Here is a 19,345-nt window from a genome sequence, read left to right on the forward strand (position 1 = left end):
AAAAAAAAAAAAAAAAAAAGACTGGCTCTGCCATCGATAAACCATGTGACGAGTTACTGAACAGAACTAAACCTTGATGCCTCATCTATAAACTGGAGATATTAATACCTACCACTCTTACTTCATTTTGCAAGAATAATTATGTGCATATGTGGTTACATGCACACACAGAATATAATGATATTTGCATTTTATTAGTATTCACAACTTTAACTTCTTTTAAATTTTCCTATTTAAAGCAAAGCATTGATTTTCTTCAGTTGATGCTTTTTTTCCACTTCACTTGGCACATGACCTTTCCACTAACTTATAAAATCAGTCATACAGGACTAGAAGGGTTAAGAGAATTGTACCATATAAAAATATGCCATGTACACTCAGAGTGACCAGGCTTTCTTCAGCCCACGAACTCACAGATACTAACAGTCACCGGGAGTTTCGTCACCAAAATGAGTAATATATGTGGAAAGCTCTGCCTCCTGATGGTCAAGCTGCCAGTGGGTGGCTCCTGAGTGCTGGATGCCTCTTGATTGAATTCTAGCTTAACTGAAATCTGAGAGGGGAACATTCAAACAAGAGAGCCCCCTTGAGAAATCTCCTGTGTTTATTGCCTATGAAATAAGTAGTATCCTTTATTTTTTTTCAATTATTTTATTGAGGTCATAATGGCTTATAACTGTGTAATTTCAGGTATACATTATTGTTTATCGGTTTCTGTATAGACTGCGTCGTGCTCACCACCAGTAGTCTAATTTTTATCTATCACCATATACATGTGCCCCTTTATCCCTTTCTCCCACCCTCCCAGCCCCTTCCCCTCTGGTAACCACTTATCTGTTCTTTTTATCCATGTCTTTGTTTATCTTCCTTGTATGAGTGAAATCATACAGTGTTTGTCTTTCTCAGTCTGGCTTATCTCACTTAACATCGTACCCTCAAGGCCCATCCATCTGGTTGCAAATGGGACAATTTTGTCTTTTTTATGGCTGAGTAATATTCCATTGCACATATACGTATCACACCTTCTTTATCCATTCAACTGTTGATGGACACTTGGGTTGCTTCCATTTCTTGGCTGTTGTGGTAATGCTGCAATGAACGTAGGAGTACATGAATCTCTTTGAATTGTTGATTTCAAGTTCTTTGGATAAATACCCAGTAGTGGGATAGACGGATCATATGGAATTTCTATTTTTAATTTTTTGAGAAATGTCCAGAAACAAGCAGTATCCTTTCTTATATTAACTTTTCTGGTTTTGTATTTTCCTGACATTTATCAGCATTTCTTCCTATTTGCTAAACCACAGCAGATGAAAAACATGGTTGTAGAAGTATGTTCCTTTAGAAATGAAGCCTCTCCTGAGTCACGGCCTTTCTCTCCGTGCCCTCTGCCCTCCTGCCCCGTCAGACCCTCAGCGCCCGTCACTCAGCACGGCTGTCATTGTCTCCTGCCCTGACTTTCAGTCTTCTCCAATCTGTCTCACCCACCACCAATGCCAAACACACATCTCTGATTAAATTTTTTCCATGCTCGTAAATTTTATATGTGTTTTACCACAATTAAGAAAAAAAACCTTCAGAGATGCTCCAGTCTTTACTAAACCAAGCATAAACTGATTTGAAACTGAGGCCCTGCGTAACATCCGCCCTAGGACGGCTTTCCGGCTTTACCCAGCACGCCTCCACACGTGCCCCCTTGGTTTCCTTGTTGTGGGAAATGCCCGCCCTCTCTCTCCCACCCTCCTTCCCTTTTCAAGCTGTAGCCTGGTTCAGGCATTATTTCCGTTGTCACTTCCTGCGGGCTTCCCGTGATCCTCTTTGGCCCCATCTAGATCTGCAGCTCTCTCTTCTGAATGTGCATCGTGGCCTTTATCTTCTTTTGCCCTGACTAATGTTTATTCTTGATAATGAGATCCCTGCAGGGGGTTGTGGTTTACCTGTTTCTCTCTGTCTCACAGTGCCAAGCACAGGGCCTTTTATCTAGAAAGTATTAGTCAGTATTCCTGATTTCAACTAAACATTTGTGTGCAAATATAGGAAGTATGATTAAATGTATGCATATGGAATCAAAACGATTGCTTTATAATCAGCATGGGGATGTTTGTACACAGAAAATTCAAGACTAGTATTCAGACCAGCAGAAAGTCATGTAAATAGGAAACACATCTCATTTCTCGTGACCTGTGGAGCCCAGGTTCCAGGCACTCTTCATGTGATGATGACTTGTCTGAGAAGTTTCCAGTCTAGTGGGGGAGAAAAACCTGTGGTCATTTAAATGTAAAAAGCCCTGTTACTCCTGACTACTCTGGGGAGGCTCGTAGGGGGACGCCTGATTCAGCCTGGACATAGTTCAAGTGGTTGGACCACTGGGTGAGTGGAGGGTCTGAGTGGACAAGCAGATCTGGACACCGGAGAGACAGACAGGGCTCAGAGCATAGAGAGGCTTGTTGATCATTTTGAGGAGCATGTTCTTTCCATTACAGGCAGTCATTGAAGGGGAAGGAGAGGAGCCATCTGAGTTTTAGAAACATTCCTCAGAGGGCAAGATGGACAATGAAATGAGTGGAGGAAAGCAAGATGGTGGGCAACCAGGAGACCGCCTCAAGAATTCAGATGTGAACTGAGTGAGGCAGGCTTAAGTGAAAATGGGAAAGACAAGAGAGTTTGAGAACTTGGAGACTGAATGCATGAGAAGGGATGGCTCTAGGGTGAGGGGGGCTGGCTGGCCTGCCCCCTCCCCACCAGGAGCCCAGGGAGGTCTCTCCACTTACTCAGGCATCCAGGCTGCACCTATAACAACTGCCATTAGGGGCTCTGTACTTTTGTTTAACTTTCTGCAAATGGAACTGGCCTTCCTTACAAGATAAGTCTATGAGTCGGCTTTTAGCTATTCTGCTTTCAAGCACAGGATCAGGAATGCATTAGAGAGGAGCAGTTAAGATGAGAGTAACAGAAGGGTTAAGATACTTAACTTATCCAGGTCTGTTTCCCCTGAAAATGAGACGTAAGATAATAACAGCACCTATTCCACAGAGGAGCTGCAAGAATTGAAGAAGTTAATGCATGTAAATTGCTCACGCAGGCCCCTGCATAAAATAGGTGTTCAAGACGTCAGCTGTTATTGTCGTTTCCCTGTGTTAGCCTGTTGACTGGAAGGAGGAGAAAAAGGTAAGGACGCATCAGCTCTTCTGGAATACTTGCTACACTTGCAATAGGGGAAAATCTTCCCTTCTTAAATATAAACAAGGACACTTCTCAGTTTAGATGCACATTCTATACTAAATTGGAAGAAATTGCTTTGTCTTTTTATAGGAAAATCTGGAAACTCTGCTCTTATATCCAGAGTGACTTCCTGTGATATCCATTCTTTGCCTGTGTGCCATTCCCCTCTGGGTCATTCTCAGAATTCAGAAATTAAAGGGGCAGGCAGTTAAATGGCTAGAGAGATGGAATATTTAAGTAATCCTCTGAAAGTTTCCTTTAAGGAAAGTTAGTCTTTCCCTTTGGAAGGCCCTTCAGAAAACTCACTCACTAGAACAGTTTCAACTTATTCGACTCCCAGGGATATTTTTTGGTGAGAAAAGTTGGATGCGGAGCTGGGGTGGGGGGATGGGGGGGAGAAGGAACTCAGAGGCTGCCAAGCATTTGGGTGATGAGGAGAAGAGGTCTAAAGCAGTGAAAGAAACTGATTCTCCAAGCCAGGAGGCTAGAGAAAGCGCCTTCCGCTGCAGACAGGGCGCCAACTGCGAGATGGGAACTGGAGATGCCAACAGAGCAAGAGGAATAGCAACAAACCCCTGTAATTAGTGATCGACTTCTGTGTGAGACTTCTCAGCTCAGAAGAAATAAACACTTCACAGGTTTTGAGTCACTCAGAGCGTTGAGGCGGTGCGTGCTGTGGAAACAGATGAGTAGGAGCCCCAAACTTGCAGAAGTGACCCCAGAGAAGACCAGGATGACGCCCTTCTCTGTTCCAATATTCACAGGGGAAAAAAGGGGTTTTTTATTAGTTTGTAAAGGGATTAAAAATTTATTAACTAAATTCAGATGAGCAAAATGATGCATTGTTGTTTTAATTTTCCGTAGCACGCCGCACCTTGTCCTGAAGCACTCATTTCTAGGTTCTTGGTTTGGGTTGGGGAGAGATTTAAGCTTGTGTTTAAAGTTAACTAAGTATCTCATTTTAACAGTGTTCTTTTAGGCTGACTCAGCTTCTTTGGGGCAAATGCTTCATCCCTTGCCTGTCTCCTTTCCAGGATGCAAGGGCCCTGGGGTTACACACAGTCTTCAGGGTCAGTCTGAGGTTCCTGGGGCCGCCGTAATGCAGTACCGCCAACTGTCTTGTATTAATATATTCATCTTTATACTAACTCGGTCCTAAAATATCGTGTTTGGTATTTTTTTTTTTTATTAATGTTATGATAGATTACAACCTTGTGAGATTTCAGTTGTACTCGTGTTTGGTATTTTTTATGGAGGAGAGGGCCCTTGAAGGCAAAGTGCCTAGGGCCTATGAAAGTTATAACGTGGCCCTGCTGTTGGGTCTTCTTGTCAGAAAGCATGCTAGACACATTCAGTTCAAAACGCTGAAATGAGCTCATGCCAAAAGAGTTAAATCCTCAGTTACCCAGAAAAACATCTTTTCCAGGCAGATTCATTTTCCCAACATGCCCAGGACTCGCAATAACATATTTTAGAGGAGAGATTAATGCAGTTGCCCCATAAAATATTTTAAGTTCCCACCGTCTCTGAAACAAAGCGCACAGCATGATACCAAGAGAAAATCACCGCCAGTACGGAGAAAAATTCATTTGCTTCAAGGTGCTGCAGGCTCTGTAATTTGCACCTTCTGAAGTGGAAACTGAAGCGCCATCAACATGTACAGGCAGCTAGAAGAGTAGAGATGATAATAGGACTAGAGAATGTACCCAGCTGGGAAAATAAACAGACAGCTCGCACGGTCGGAGCTGAAAATGAAGGCCCCCAGCAAACATTGCAGCAAGAGTCCCTTGTCCTTTGTGAAAAGGAAAATGAAAAGCAACAGACCTCTCAGTCGTAGAAGTCACTTGATTTAGGTAAATTAGAGACAGATGCAGGCGTGGAGTCTTGCTCAGATTAGCTTCAGTCTTCCTTATCTTCCATACTTTGCATAGTTCAGACTAGTGCCATTAGGAGTAATTCACAATTCACAAGGGGATAGCTCTTCAGTTAAGTGGATTATCTGGAAGTTGGAGTGGTAAACATCTGCAGTTCCTCCAACTGTCTTTTGACGTAGTTTCGAGCGCGGTGGCCATCTGCTGTACACAACCTGGTTCATTATCGCTGCCTTGTGCAAAATAGTCTATCCTGAACTAAACACCACTCTGGGCTTGTTCTGTTCACTATAGGGGGCAGTTTCAGAAGCCACCTCCTAGACTAGAATCTAGACTCTGTCTTTTCCTTGACTCAACCACATCTCACTCCTAACTCCTAAATCACTTATAATTAAAAAGCCCTGGCATCTTTGAGCTTGAGTCGAGGAGGAGGAAGGAGGGTGCCTGCCATTCCCAGCTGTGCCCTGTACAACTTGACAGTGAAGGTGATGGGGGTGGAGTGGGATTTCCAACTATGGACATTAGGTATTTGTTTCTCCTAAACTTCAGGTTGGGTCCAGGCTATCATTTCAGGATCTCAAAGTCCCTTCAGCTCAAGATCCTGTCATCTTATGTATAGCCACCCCTTTCCTCTAAATGCCATAGGACACATTGGTCAATGCGCCATTTGTGTCCTTACCCAAATTAATAAAATAGCCTGGAATCATACCACTAACATTCTCCACTAAAGCCAATTTTCAGCATTGATCAAACTCTACCCACAGTTCATTGTTCTAAATCTACCTTCAAAATATTACTGTTACTATCATGAGCCCACACAGACCTGTTTAGGCCATGAAAATGTCATGAATGACTTAGTAAAATGCTTTGCCGAAAGGTAGATAGCCTCTGTCACTGTTCCCCCAAGCTAGAAGGCTATTACTCCAATCTGAAAATAAATGAGTTGGTTTTAGAGATACAGCCAAGAGAAAGACGTTGGGGGCAGAAACGCACTCACACACCCCCAGGCCTGCCAGTCCGCACCGGGACTCCATGCTTTTGTGGCATCCAGGGCAGTTACAATGGTAATGTTCAAATTCATGAAATAATTCACTCCCGGTTCAGGTTCAGCCTCAAAGCATTTAGGCTTTGTTTTCTGAACATTTCCTATGTCTGGCTCCCAAGATTTGAATTCTTTCTTATGTTAATCATATAACATGGAGAGCAAATTGAGGGAACCCCCCAGGACGCTTTCTGGCAACAGCTCTCTCTTTCCGTGTGTGCTTGACAGGTCTCATAGCCTGGGAGAACCATTGCGTTCAACCCGGCCTCAGTGTCCAGTCCTAATGCTTTATGTGTTTGCTTTCATGCGATCTTACCTTCAAAGGATATTTTCTCTTGAGTAAGACGGCTTTGGAGGCCTCCTGGGGTAGGAATTACAATGTAAGTGAGAACAAAGGAAGGAAACCACTTTTTATTTTACTGAATCATTCAGTTTGACATTATCTGAAAATACACGTTTGTTAACACACTTTTCCTAGCCTACACTTCTTTATGGTGCTCTTGGCATATGTGAAGTCAGCTCCCTTCTCCCGTCCTTTCGCAATTGCCTCCAATTTCTCTGCTCCCTGGGGAGTCAGCTTCACATGACCCTGGGCTGGTCTTGGCTGGAACACTCTTCAGGGGTTTGAAGAATTAAAGAAAACACTTGAAAGCTGAAACTCGGTCTCCGTATACTGTTGGCTACAGTTTAGTAGGGCTTTCCAAGCCTAAAGAAAAAGTTTTAGCGGAAGCAGGGCACACCCAGAAAGAAATTATTTTTATGTACGACATTTCAGTTTGGTAATTTTGTACCTAGGATTCTATTCCTGCAGCTAACAAGTTAAAACACAAAAGCAAGAGCCGAATAAAACCCAGTAAGAAGCAGGTCTGTTCATTTCCAGCTCATGGGAAACCCAGACCTCGAATTACTGTTCTGTTCTCCAATAGCAAATAGGTAGGGCTCGTGGCTTAGATTTACTACGACCTTGAGAGGTAAACTCACACCCGCATTTTTAGTGACGCAACTCCCAGCCCCCAGCTCTGTGGTTTGACTGACAGGTCCGTCCATTTTTCTGAAAGGTCTTGTTCCTTTCAGCAGAGCCTGTTACTCTCAGCCTTGAAAAATCAGTGGGTGGCAGAGGACCGAGGCTGCAGAAAAAGGGCACCAGGCTTTCTGTCCTACGTCTGACAACTTGAAACACTCAGGAAGAAGTGGAAAATCCATCTTTCAGATATGTGTGCTCTGTATGATGCTAAATGTCTGGTGTTTTGGAAACATCTGAGGGATCATATTTTCCCCTTTGTATAGTAATCACAACTGTATTATATTAACCAGCAATCATAGTAAGTTTGCGGTTTTCAGCCTAGAGTTTAGGAACGGGAAGGACAATTTCAACCTCTATATATCCCCCAAAAGTTCAGGGATTGTACTAAGTTTGTACAAAAAAAGTAATACTTTATCTTTTTGCAAAATAATTTAGTAAGTTAGCATCTTCACATTAAGACATTTCTTTTTATTGTCGTTTCTGGAGAAAAAAATCCAATTTTATTCTATCAATCCTTAGAAAAGAATTTACAAGTTAAAATGTAGCAGAGACAACATAGAAGGCAAGAAGATTCTGCTTCTCCCAGCAGATTGCCTCTTTATAATTGATTTAGCATATGTCACAGGTCAAGAGCTATTTGAATTATGCCTGCATATTTTAATCCTGCCTTCCTTCATAAGAGAGAAAAGCATATAATAAAAACAATGAAATTTCATTAGTGTCTTTCTTTTAGGGATTAATAAAATGCCATAGTACATAATTACAAACATCAGTTACGTATATGGATTTAATTCTAGTTGTGCATCTTTTGAAAGGCAGCTGGTCAGCAAGACATCATTGATCAAAAAATTTAGCTGGTGAGAGCAGGAAGCTGACATTGAACCTAGATTCCAACATTTCAGTGCCCTGCCTACTGTTTATCACTGGATCATGTTCGAATTGAAGAATGAGGTTTATTTGGTTTTATTTTGCTTTTTTAGATTAACGCTCTTGGCTTTTTTGGTTGGGTTTTTTTTTTTTTTTTTCCTTTTTCAGTTTCTTTTGATTGTGGTTATGTCCCACTTATTTATTCCACTGACCCATCCAGGCTCCCGTCCATACAACTACGGCCAAATGGGAAAGTTGTATCCAACGTAATGACCCACGTGCAGCTCTGGTCTCAGTTGAGACTCAGGTGCTCAGCCCTAACGCTGAGTTGTGATGTAGGATGGCAGCCAGCCCAGTAGCACCCTGGTCTGTGTTCAGGTGCTCACCAATCTCACTTCAGTCTGATTTTCCAAGAATTATTTAGAACTTTACCCAGGCAGTGATTTCCAACCCACTTCCTACTTATTACGTTAGGTCCCATCTAACCACTGCTCCACGCTCGAGGCCCATGGAGGGTTTATAGCAATGGGTATTCAGCATTAATAGATGAGTGCCACTTTAAGAGCGACACCACGATATTTTCAAAGATGAGTACATTTGCAGTGAGATAGATGCAGTTCCAGGTACTAGTACTTCTGGGAATAACTATATAATGCTCTGTTGGATCTGAATTTGCTACTTCCCCTTCCTCTTTCAAAGCCACATTCCACATCTATTTACACCATGAAGCCAGCGAACTTCGGCCCGCAGTGAGCTTTGTGGCACCTGTATTTCCACAGTGCTTGGCCCCGTCCCACACAACGAAATTGCCTGGCAGCCCGTTTAATGTGCAGTCTCAGCTGTCATCATGCATGCACTCACTGGCTGATTACTTTGTACAGGGGGCTATTTGAGACATTGCAAGGATCACGAAGATAAGTACCATTCAGTCTCTGCTATCAGGGAAACTGTAAATCTAGCAGAGCCACAAATTCAGGTCTCTGGCCCGTACAGAGAGGGAAGGAACACACCTGGTCCAGCTAGTTAGAGCCGGGAGCAGAAGCTGGGAGGAAGTCACTTGGAGTACTCTCTTTGAAAGACTGGGCACCTCTGATGTCCTAAAGTGATGGGTAATCACAAGTACTAAGTGACAAGCAGGGAGGAGGGTAGAATTCCATGTGATGGAACAGAGATGCTTAAGGCTTAAAAAACAAGGGGTTTGGAGGAGCGCCATGTTCCTCCACAACAATGTTCCCCAAAGAAGAGTCATTTGAGGACCAACAGCTCAATTGTTGCCATTTCCATTTCTATCTTTTACTGTTATTTACTTAATATTCTTTAAAAGGACTCATCATTTTTACTTAAATAGATTTATGTTAAAAGAAAAGTGTTTATGGTAAAAGGAAATTTCATAGTATGACCATAAAATGAAATAGCAGTATTGCTTGCTGTGATGATAAGGTACCGTTAAAAAAAAACGTACTATAGAAATATTATGAAGTTCAGTACCATTGCCTGCTAAAGCATCCAGGTCTGAGGTCTGGTCTCTCTTTGCTAAAAAGGGAAAATAGTTGGGGCCAGCCCAGTGGCGCAGCAGTTAAGTTCGCACGTTCTGCTTCAGTGGCCCGGGGTTCGGCGGTTCAGATCCCAGGTGCGGACTTAGCACCGCTTGGCACGCCATGCTGTGGTAGGCGTCCCACATATAAAGTAGAGGAAGATGGGCACAGATGTTAGCTCAGGGCCAATCTTCCTCAGCAAAAAGAGGAGGACTGGTGGCAGATGTTAGCTCAGGGCTAATCTTCCTCCCACCCCCCAAAAAAAGGAAAATAGGAAGTATTGGTGTGGTGAAAAAGACAGGCCAGCCCCCAAGTGAGCCAAGCTGAGACCCTCTCTTTGAAGGATTGAAGAGACTTGAGAATAACTTCCTCAGCTGTGATGAGATGTTATTTAACGTCCAGTCTGTGAATTACCTAGAGCCACCCCCAGTGCCACCACTGGGACATATTCCCCCCAGAAGCAGAGGGATGGAATAGAGGGGGGGCTGTGCTTTGGGGCCAGGTATACCTGCAGCCTCTGCAGAGAAAAGCTGAGAAACAGGTCTCATTGACATTCTAAGACCTTTTGGCTCTGTTTCGTAAAAAGTAAAAACTTAAGTTCACGGTAGTTTCATATTTTATAAAATCACATCCTCCTAGAAAAAGAATACTGATAAGATACTCTAAAAAGTGTAAAACATAACACAAATGAGCTGATGAATAGAACCCATGGGATACACAAGAAGGATATGTCGATGAATGTCAAAGGTCTCAAAGGGAAATGGGGAATCTCTTTGGAGGAGTCGGCATCTAAATGTTTGGCTCCAGCACAGTCCTGTGGCCGGTGGAGCTGGCTCTGTTCTCCTCGTGTTTCTCGCTCAGGTGCCCTTTTCTCTTTTCATTTCTCCCAGCGCTCCTGGCTGTCACTCTGTGTTCAGCCCCTGAAGGAGAACAAGCCAGGAAGGGAGGCTAATGCACTGTATGTGTAATTGCTGCCTTCTCCTTAAAAGTGTTGTCATGAGCATTTCATTTTAAGGTTTTACCCAGAATTGTGTCAGTATTTTAAGTGGGCTATTTTCTATAACCCGTATCACTATGAATATAAGACATTAAAGTACTAATTACAGCTTGAGAATTTAATTTCTGGAGCGACTGAACTGCATTCCTAAAATTGGCATTCTTTAGAGCAGGTCTCCCCCAAATCACGCCTTGACCAAGACATCTCCACACAGAAAGTAGTTTCTTACAATAAATCGTATTTTAATATTTGATTTCCGTATAAGACCAGTCCAATCAATTTTACAGATTAACATAATTTACTTGTAGTGAGCTCAAACACACTAAAGTGATAGCTTTACTGTCTTTCAGTAGACATTCTTAAGAATATGGATTTTTTTCCATATTCTGGAAACAAGTATTTCCAGAACCTATTGGTGCTTTAACTGATGCTGGCAGAGCTTTGACATCGTTCATGACATTTCTGAAAATGTTATTATTGGCTCAGTCACTAATGAAACAAGGTCTTAAAGCAGCCTCCTCACTATGCCATTTCTATAAAGAGTCACTGACAAGAAATGCCAAAAATCCAAATGAATATAAAAACAACATAGTATAATCTATTTTCCAGAGAGAAAATGAGAATACAAAACATTTGATTCTCTGTTTTTTTATATGAAACATAAATGTTTCTTCATTGGCGAAGCCTTCACTTCTCTAAGCCTCACTTTTCTCATCTGTGAAGCGGAGAGAAGCCTGCCTAGCTCAGAGGGATATTAGGAGACAATGAAATACTGCATCAAAGGTGCTAAACACAGTACCTCGCACGTGTACCAAGTTTGGTTTGTAGTAGACATTCTTAATATTGTTATTATCACATGGCCCAGAGTTGAGACCATCTGGAGCTGAAGAATCAAGAGCATCTATTGCAATCTTGGCCCCCAGGGGAACGGATCTCAGCCGAGAGTCTTCAGAGGCATATTGACTAGCTTTGGAACGCTGTCCAGATGGCAAAATACTGGTTCTGCTCTCCTGGGCATCAGAACCTTTGTTTTGGTGACCTAGTCACCTTCAGAAAAGGTGAAACATGGGGGAATTTCCCCAACAGAGAGAAAACACAGAAAGGGAGAAAGCTGAAGAAGAGAGAGCAGAGAAAGGCAGCAGCGGTCCATCCCCCAAGGCTGGTTCTTGCAGCCCAGCCCCCAACCTTCTGTGCATTTAGCCAACACTTGTACCCATGCTCACAGCCCTTCTCACCTCTCCTCTGGACCCTGATCCACCAGCAGAACCCTCTTCCTGGGGCTCCTCTCTGGCCATCTGCCTTGTGCCTGTCATCTCAGGGGCAGACTCTCAGGAGAGGACAGCTCTTTAAGAAGTGGGGACCCCACATTAAGTTGGGAACCCTCAGGTAGATACAGCTTTGAAACTGTTCATTTTCTTTGGTGTGCTAGGGAAGCCTGCCCTACTTAAAGTCTAGAAAACTGTGCCAGGGATCATATGAAATGAAGCTGGAGTCAGAAGTTCCCCCCCCCCCCCAAATTTGTAGAACAGGAAACAAAACCCCAACTGATTTGCTGTCGATTATATGATACCCTAGCAAAGGGCAAGCAGGTGCTGGTGATAAACAAGACTCACGTCCACATCCATGGCCTAACGCTGCCTCAGCCTTATGGCAGAAAGAATCCTCTTAGCCTGGGCATTTACAGGGGCCTGAGGGGCTAACGTGATCACTTGCTCAGAGCAATTGCTAGGCTACCACTAGCATTGTCTTCCTAACACAGTTCCCATCACAGTCCTCTGCAGCTTAAACATCTTTAATTTTCCTACTGAAATGCAAACATCTTAGCACAGCATTCAAGGCTCTTCCCAATCTGGCCCTGAACTCTGACCCCATCGCGCTCCCAAAGCTTCCAGAACATAACAAACCTCATAACAAACTCAACCTGGAGTTCGCTTTCCTTTCATCCTCAAAACCTAGTTCTACAAAAGATAACAAGCATTGGTGAGGATGTGGAGAAATTGGTGGGAATTTGGAATGCTGTAGTCACTATGAAAAACGGTATGGAGGTTCCACAAAAAATTAAAACGAGAACTACCATGCGATCCAGCAATCTCCCTTCTGGTATGTACCCAAAAGGATTGAAATCAGGGTCTCGAAGAGATATCTGGATTCCCACGTTTATGGCAGCATTGTTTACAATAGCAAAACCATGGAAACAACATAAATATCCATCGATGGATGAATGAATAAAGAAAATGTAATATACACATATAATGGAATATTATTCAGTCTTAGAAAAGGAAATTCTGCCATTTGCCACAACCTGGTGAAGGAGGACATTATGCTAAGTGAAATAAGCCAGATGCAGAAGAAAAGACTACGTGATCCCACTTGTATCGGGAATCTAACGGGATCAAACTCACAGCAGCAGAGAACAGAACAGTGGATGGCAGGGCTGGAGGGGAGGGGAGCTGGGAGGTGTTGGTCAAAGGGTACAAAGTTTCAGGTGAACAAGAGGAAGAAGTCCTAGAGATCTGCTCTACAGCAGACTGCCTATATTTAACGATACAGTAATGTATACTCAAAAATTTGTTAAGAGGGTAGATCTTATGTTGTGTTCTTATCACAAAAAAATACCCAAAAATACCCAAATACCTCTCCTGAAGAGCTCTCCAGAACCCACACAAACTTGCTTCCCTGGTTTACTGACGCCTCTGATAATTTTACCAAATACGTGGTTTGTTTCTCAGCTCAGAAAATCGTAGTAGTTAAGAGTCTCTGCGGCCAGTCCGCCTGGCCTCAGTAGCCGAGGGATCTTAAGCCTCAGTTTCCTCATACATTCCATGGGGACACTGATACCCCCTTCTCCATCAGGTTGTTCTGGGAATTAAATGTCTAATTTGTGTAAAGCATCTAGCACATTTTAAGGGTTCAATAAATGTTAACTCTAGTTATTACACAGCATTTGTTTAGTTGTATTAGTTGGTTGTTTCCACACGTGTTTCACCAGCTAGGTTGTGAGCAGCTGAGGGTAAATCCCTGTATTTGTCTATCTTCCTGCTACTAGGTGGTCAATACCCTGATGAATTAAGTTGAACTGAATTGAGGTCCCACCAGAGGGCAGTAGCTTCCAGCCCCAGCATTCTTCCTCTGGAGCCCTGCTCCAAGGCTGGACAAGCTAAAAACAGTTCTCCATTTATGGGCAAGAAACAGCTAATGGAGCTGAGGTTGTTCCCAATTTCCTACCACCAAGTAGCCATTAGTTCTGGTGCCTCGACCACAGATGAAACCAGATGGGAATTTGAGGAAGCAGAGAGCTGAGGTCTTCCTTCCCACCCTGGGAACAGAGTCACCCTGAGTCTCCTTGGTCTGAGGACGTTTCATGGGAAGGCAGATCGTTGGAGGGAGGGGAGAGAAACCAAATACCTGAACTGTTTGCATGGAAGGCAAGTTGGTGAACCTCGAACAAGGAATTCTGAAATTAGACAAGGAGACAAAGAATGAATCATTGGGTAGCCTGCAATCATTGAGAAGAAAGCAAAGGAGAAAGAGGGAAACAACCAGCACAGGTGTCAGGGAGACCAGAGCCTCTTCCTGGCCATCAAGGGAAGCCTCAGGATACGTCCTGGCTGTGGGTCTTTGTTCACGGTCGCAGGTGCTTCCTACCTCCCATCCTAAGTGGAACATGCTCCAGCTGAAAGTCACAGACTGAAATTTACTGCAGAAGAAAACTATGGAGAATCATTAAGTAAAATTTATGTACTTGTCTAAGTAAGACCCTATGAGAACCCTCAGAATTACCATTGTCTTCACTGTCCCCATTGTCACATCTCTTCTGTTAACCAAAATTCACATGGGACTAGTACAGGTAAGTCACTGGACTGATTCTTTAAGGTGATGACCAGTTTATCCACTTCTTCTGTCCCCAAGGCCTAAAAGCTCTCCTTTCTACTGATTTATGCTTTAATTAATGGGGAGTAAATTTTTATACAAGACTACGTCGCCTGTGTTCTTTCCCCAATGAGAAACATCGCCTGCTCTGAATTCCATTTTTTAAAGAAGTAGATAGCCTTCTGTTTTCCAAAGTCTTTGTTTTTCACAGTTCAACTGGAAGGGTAAAGAGCTCACATCCTCGTCCTTGTATTTCAAAGATTACCGTCACGTTAACACAGCCCTCCGTCCAGAATACGAGCTGCTGTGTTCTTCTCAGAGGTGCCCGTCGCCTGGGTCTGTAGCCCTGCAGTCATTGCCTGTATCCGTGGTTCTCAAGCCTCAGCAGACATCAGACTCACGTGGAGAGCTTGTAAAAACACAAATCCCGCATTTCTAACAAATTCCCAAGTGATGCTGATGCTTCTGGTCCAGGAACCACACTTGTGAGAGCCGCTGATCAGAAAGGTCCAGAACTCCTTCAGCATTTATTTCTGCTGGATAGATTCTAAAACCTGGGGCAGGGGCTCAGAAAGACACTTGCTTTTCCTGAGTTGAGTAGTATGACAATGTGTGGTTGTGCTTATTGTACATTGGAAATGCCTCTGCTCCGACTCACCCCTGATTTGAATGCTAGATTAGGAAGATGTTGAGCTTACAGACTAGGGGGAGATGGTGATTTGTAAATGCATATGTATGTTTGGAAAAGACATGCATGAGTTTGGAGAGTTTCCTGACTTCCAAAGATCCATCAGATACTAGCTGGGATTCTGTCAACCTCAGAATTCCAAGGGGACTGGATTCTGAAGAAAGGAAATGCCCAATTATAGGCTATGGGAACTCTTTTTCTTTTCTTTTTTTTTCTTTTTTTTTTTTTTTTACAAAGAATTCTGAAGAAGAAAAGAAGAAAGAGGTACAAAATGGAACATAATTTACCAGGAGGGCTGAGCAGGGGGCCTTGTTCAAGGTGTGTAAGAGAGAAAGAGAAGGAGAAAAATCGATCAGAACCAAGTGAGGGTTGTCAGTTTCAGCGAAATCTCAAGTATCTGGAAGGCAGTTGTGAGTGTATTTCGTTTTAACAAATATAGCCTTGTCCGCACCCCACCACGTTCTTTAGTAACACAGAAGGTTCTTTTACAGTGAAGTCTCCAGCCCTAAGCCTTATCGAGTCATTAATATTTCATCTAAAGGAATATAACATCTTCAACTGAAACCTAAGAGTAAGATCTGGACACAAGCATTCAAAGATGAGGGTATGTTACAGCTGGAATAGAGTGCGTGGGAAAAGACTGTTATTTTCTCTTTTTCTTTCAGAAACAGGGAAGATTGACCAAGAGATTCACAAATACAACACCCCGGGATTCACTGGGTGCCTCTCCAGAGTGCAGTTCAACCAGATCGCCCCTCTCAAGGCGGCCTTGAGGCCAACGAACGCCTCGGCTCACGTGCACGTCCAGGGCGAGCTGGTGGAGTCCAACTGCGGGGCCTCCCCGCTCACCCTCTCGCCCATGTCGTCCGCCACCGACCCCTGGCACCTAGACCACTTGGATTCAGGTAAAGTGTAACGCAGTCTTGCTTGGGCAGATTGCTTTATTTCTTTAAACCTCAGTTTCCTCGTCTGTAAAATGGGGTGAAAAACAGCACCTGGCTAGGAATGTTGTTGGATGGAAGATTATGAGCACGAAGGCATGCACGAGTGCAGGGTTCTTGGCAGAGTGCTTAGCACACATCAGGTGCTCAGAAGTTACAGCCGTCCTTGCTCAGTGCCAGAAGGAAAGAAGGGAAGGGAAGGGACACAGGAATTCTTGAGTTTTCTTGGTTCAGATGGAATTATGAGATGCCCGAGCTGATGTCTGCAAAGTGCCTGTCAGAAGATCCAGTCAAATCTCTTCCTCGCTTTTGCCTTTATGACTCTCACTTGCAGCCCCGAAGTCCAGGCTCTAATGTCAGGAGAAACCATTTACCTAAAGCAGTACAAAGATTCATCTCCCAACACGGTGTGGTTTTTAAGAGGTGCATTTAGGCTTACAAATCCCACTTCTACTGCTGATAAGACACGTACTTTGAAAGCACAGGCTAAATTGAAAGGCTGTAGCTGTTGGCTGCAAAATTAATTGGATGCAAATTCAGTGTTCTCATAACACGAGTGGTGGCGAGCCTTTAGTCCTGCTCCTCACTCTGTGCAAGCTGACCTTGAGGAACTCAGGGAACCTCTCTAAGCCTCTGCTTTGTCACCCATAAGGTGACAATGTGGGGTGTGATCCCTAAGTGACCTTCAAATCTAACATTCAGTGGGTCCCCAAAGCAATGTGGGATGTTGCTGATGCTAAAGATGGGATGAGAAAGAGGTGGGAGGCAAGGTGGTGGTGGGGCCTGGGTACCAATCCCATCATTGCCTCTCACCGGCAGGTTTCATAATCGTTCCTCAGTTTCCCCATGTCTGAAATGGAATTAATAAGACCTAATTCATAGAATTCCTCGTGAGACAATGTATTTAAAGCACTTAGCACAGTCGTAGACAGGTAGCAAGCTTTAAAAAGGCTTAGCTGCAATAATATTAACAATGTGGTTATTATATTAGACACAATTTGCTATGATGCTTGAAGGTCCAGTAAAGCCTTCCAATCCCCCCCACCCGACCTTAACTGCTCATTTGTAACAGTTCATCACGTGAACGTGGTACATTTGATTGCTTTATGCGTATTCCAGCCCCGTGCATGGGATTTATTGTCTTCAGTGCAGTCTCATCATTGAGAATCCTTGCTAGGATTTGCGCTGCAAAGCTTTGTAAAGCTTCAAAAGAAGCCAAAATTGCCCCGTTGTCAGAATAGCCAATTTACAGACTAAACAAGCAGCTTTGTTCCTCACACATGGATTCCTACAACATGATGAGGGGTGCTGTGTGCCAAGGGTACTTATCAAGAATTCCCTTTTATGAATATTGTTAGGATTACACAGCAGGCTGGTTTTTCCTCGTGCACTGGCTTAAACAAAGGAAAGCATTCCTAATGCTGAAAGAAAAAAGTAGGAATGAAAATATGAGATGAGAAAAGACTTATGTCAGGGCTACAAAGGAACAAAGATTTCTCAGATAAATTTTTCCACATACCAGAGTGGATGGAAATAAGGCATGATCCATGAAACACACATGTCCTTCTGCTGCATGAGGACACAGGTACCCACTACAGGAGGCCGTGAGCATATTCGGTCTAAGACGGCCTCCGAGAGACGAGTTTCAAAAATATCTAGATGCGACTTTTTGATTTTTTCTTTTAGTGATTTGACTTTTCTCTTTTAGGTGAATAGGAGCATGAGCGAGAATAGGGAGCAGGGGGCTGGACAGGGGACAGAGAAAGACATAGACACCAGAGAAGGTTACTTAATAGCAGCCTCCAGTGGGTAGTCTCAGGGAAGAAAAACTTTCCCCTCTCAGGTTCAGTAAGTGGGGGCCTGCAAATCAAGCTGATAAATACAGGTTAACAGGGAAAAATGTTTATTCCTATGCATATGGGAGCTTACAAAAGAAGTAGCTGAATAAATGGCTAAAATTGGAGCTTCTATACCTTGCTTAGTAAGGAAAAGGGAAAGGAGAAAAGGCCTGTATGGGAAGTACAAATGGGTTTCTAAAAGAACAAATGAGAGAGAGGACCGTTTGTGATAATGCTTGTTGATGCAGGTGTGGGTGGTCTCTCTGTCTTCCTCCAGGCCGTAAAGCTCCCCTGGAATGGGGATTCATGGTAGGTTTTCTCTTGGTCTCCTTCCTGGGATTAAAAGGCACTCAGAAGAGGGAATTTATGGCAGCTTCATTTCTCAGAAGTTTCTACTTTTAATCAGATAAGAGAAACTCCAGAAAGACTTCTTTCTGCATCTGGTGAATCCCAAATGTCCCCAGTTTAAAAGAATCTTCATGCCCACTCTGGGGTTCTAGGTGGGTTGCACATCAGCAAGCGCACCACAGTTTTTGTGAGCTGAAGTTCATCATTCTGAACGCTGATTCGAGGGGTTTGCTTTGATCAGATCATCTTTCCTGGGTGCATAGAATAAGAATCCTCATCATCAGATGGTCAGAAATAAAACAACAGTGTATACATCAAGGTGCATTGCCAGCTCTAAATCATGTGTTACTTGAGTCTGTGTAGGTAGAGGACAGGAAGAAAATAAAGGTGAGAGCTAATGAGTCCTGGTTTGAGTAGAGGATGTTTGAAAGTAGATCGTTTCCTCTGGTACCTCGGAGAGTGTGGTCCTCAACCAACAGCACGAGTATCACCTGGAGGCTTGTTAGAAATGCAGCATCCCAGGCCCCCACCCCAGGCCCCCGCCCCAGGCCCACTGAATCAGCTTCTACATTTTAGCAGGATTCCCAGGTGACAGATGTGCGCATTCGAGTCTGAAAGCGCTAATCTAGCACAGTGGTTCTCAAGCTCAGGTGACTTTCAAATTTCCTGGAGAGCTTTTGAAAATCCCAACATCCAGGCTACCCCCCGACCAATTCAATCAGTCTTCTTTTCTTTCTGCTCCCTTACATTTCCTTCTTATATCTTAGATGATAGCAAATGATAAAAACAAAAAATATATTTCAAGATATGGTGACTTCGTGTGATATGATCCTTTTCCTCTCTTGTGACACTACTGACTGAGCTACTCCTTACCTCTCTAATGCTCTTCAGGCCCTGTCACTGTTCTCCAAAGTGAGGGACGCTTGTGTTAGTCAGGCTGTGCACTGCACAACTCCAGGGGATGCCACTTGCACTGCAGTCTATGGCTCCTGGGGCAGTGCAACATGGTAGTCTTGACAGGGAGTCACCAGATCACTATGGGAAGAAAATAGACGTGGCATTACATAATATGGTTATTTCCTCTCCATTTCTCTTTCAGTCC

The 19,345-nt window shown here is 43.5% G+C and overlaps 1 protein-coding gene across 1 annotated transcript in view; it reads left to right on the forward strand.

Annotated features, from left to right (window-relative positions):
- Positions 1-19,345, forward strand: part of CNTNAP2 (contactin associated protein 2) — a 1,871,002-nt gene that overhangs the window by 1,824,609 nt on the left and 27,048 nt on the right. Inside the window, exon 22 of the mRNA XM_046668987.1 lies at positions 15,782-16,021. Within this exon, the coding sequence (XP_046524943.1) occupies positions 15,782-16,021 (240 nt within the window). The remainder of the gene's footprint in view (positions 1-15,781; positions 16,022-19,345) is intronic.

The sequence above is a fragment of the Equus quagga genome, chromosome 8 (assembly GCF_021613505.1).
Source record: "Equus quagga isolate Etosha38 chromosome 8, UCLA_HA_Equagga_1.0, whole genome shotgun sequence".
Classification (NCBI taxonomy): Eukaryota; Metazoa; Chordata; class Mammalia; order Perissodactyla; family Equidae; genus Equus; species Equus quagga.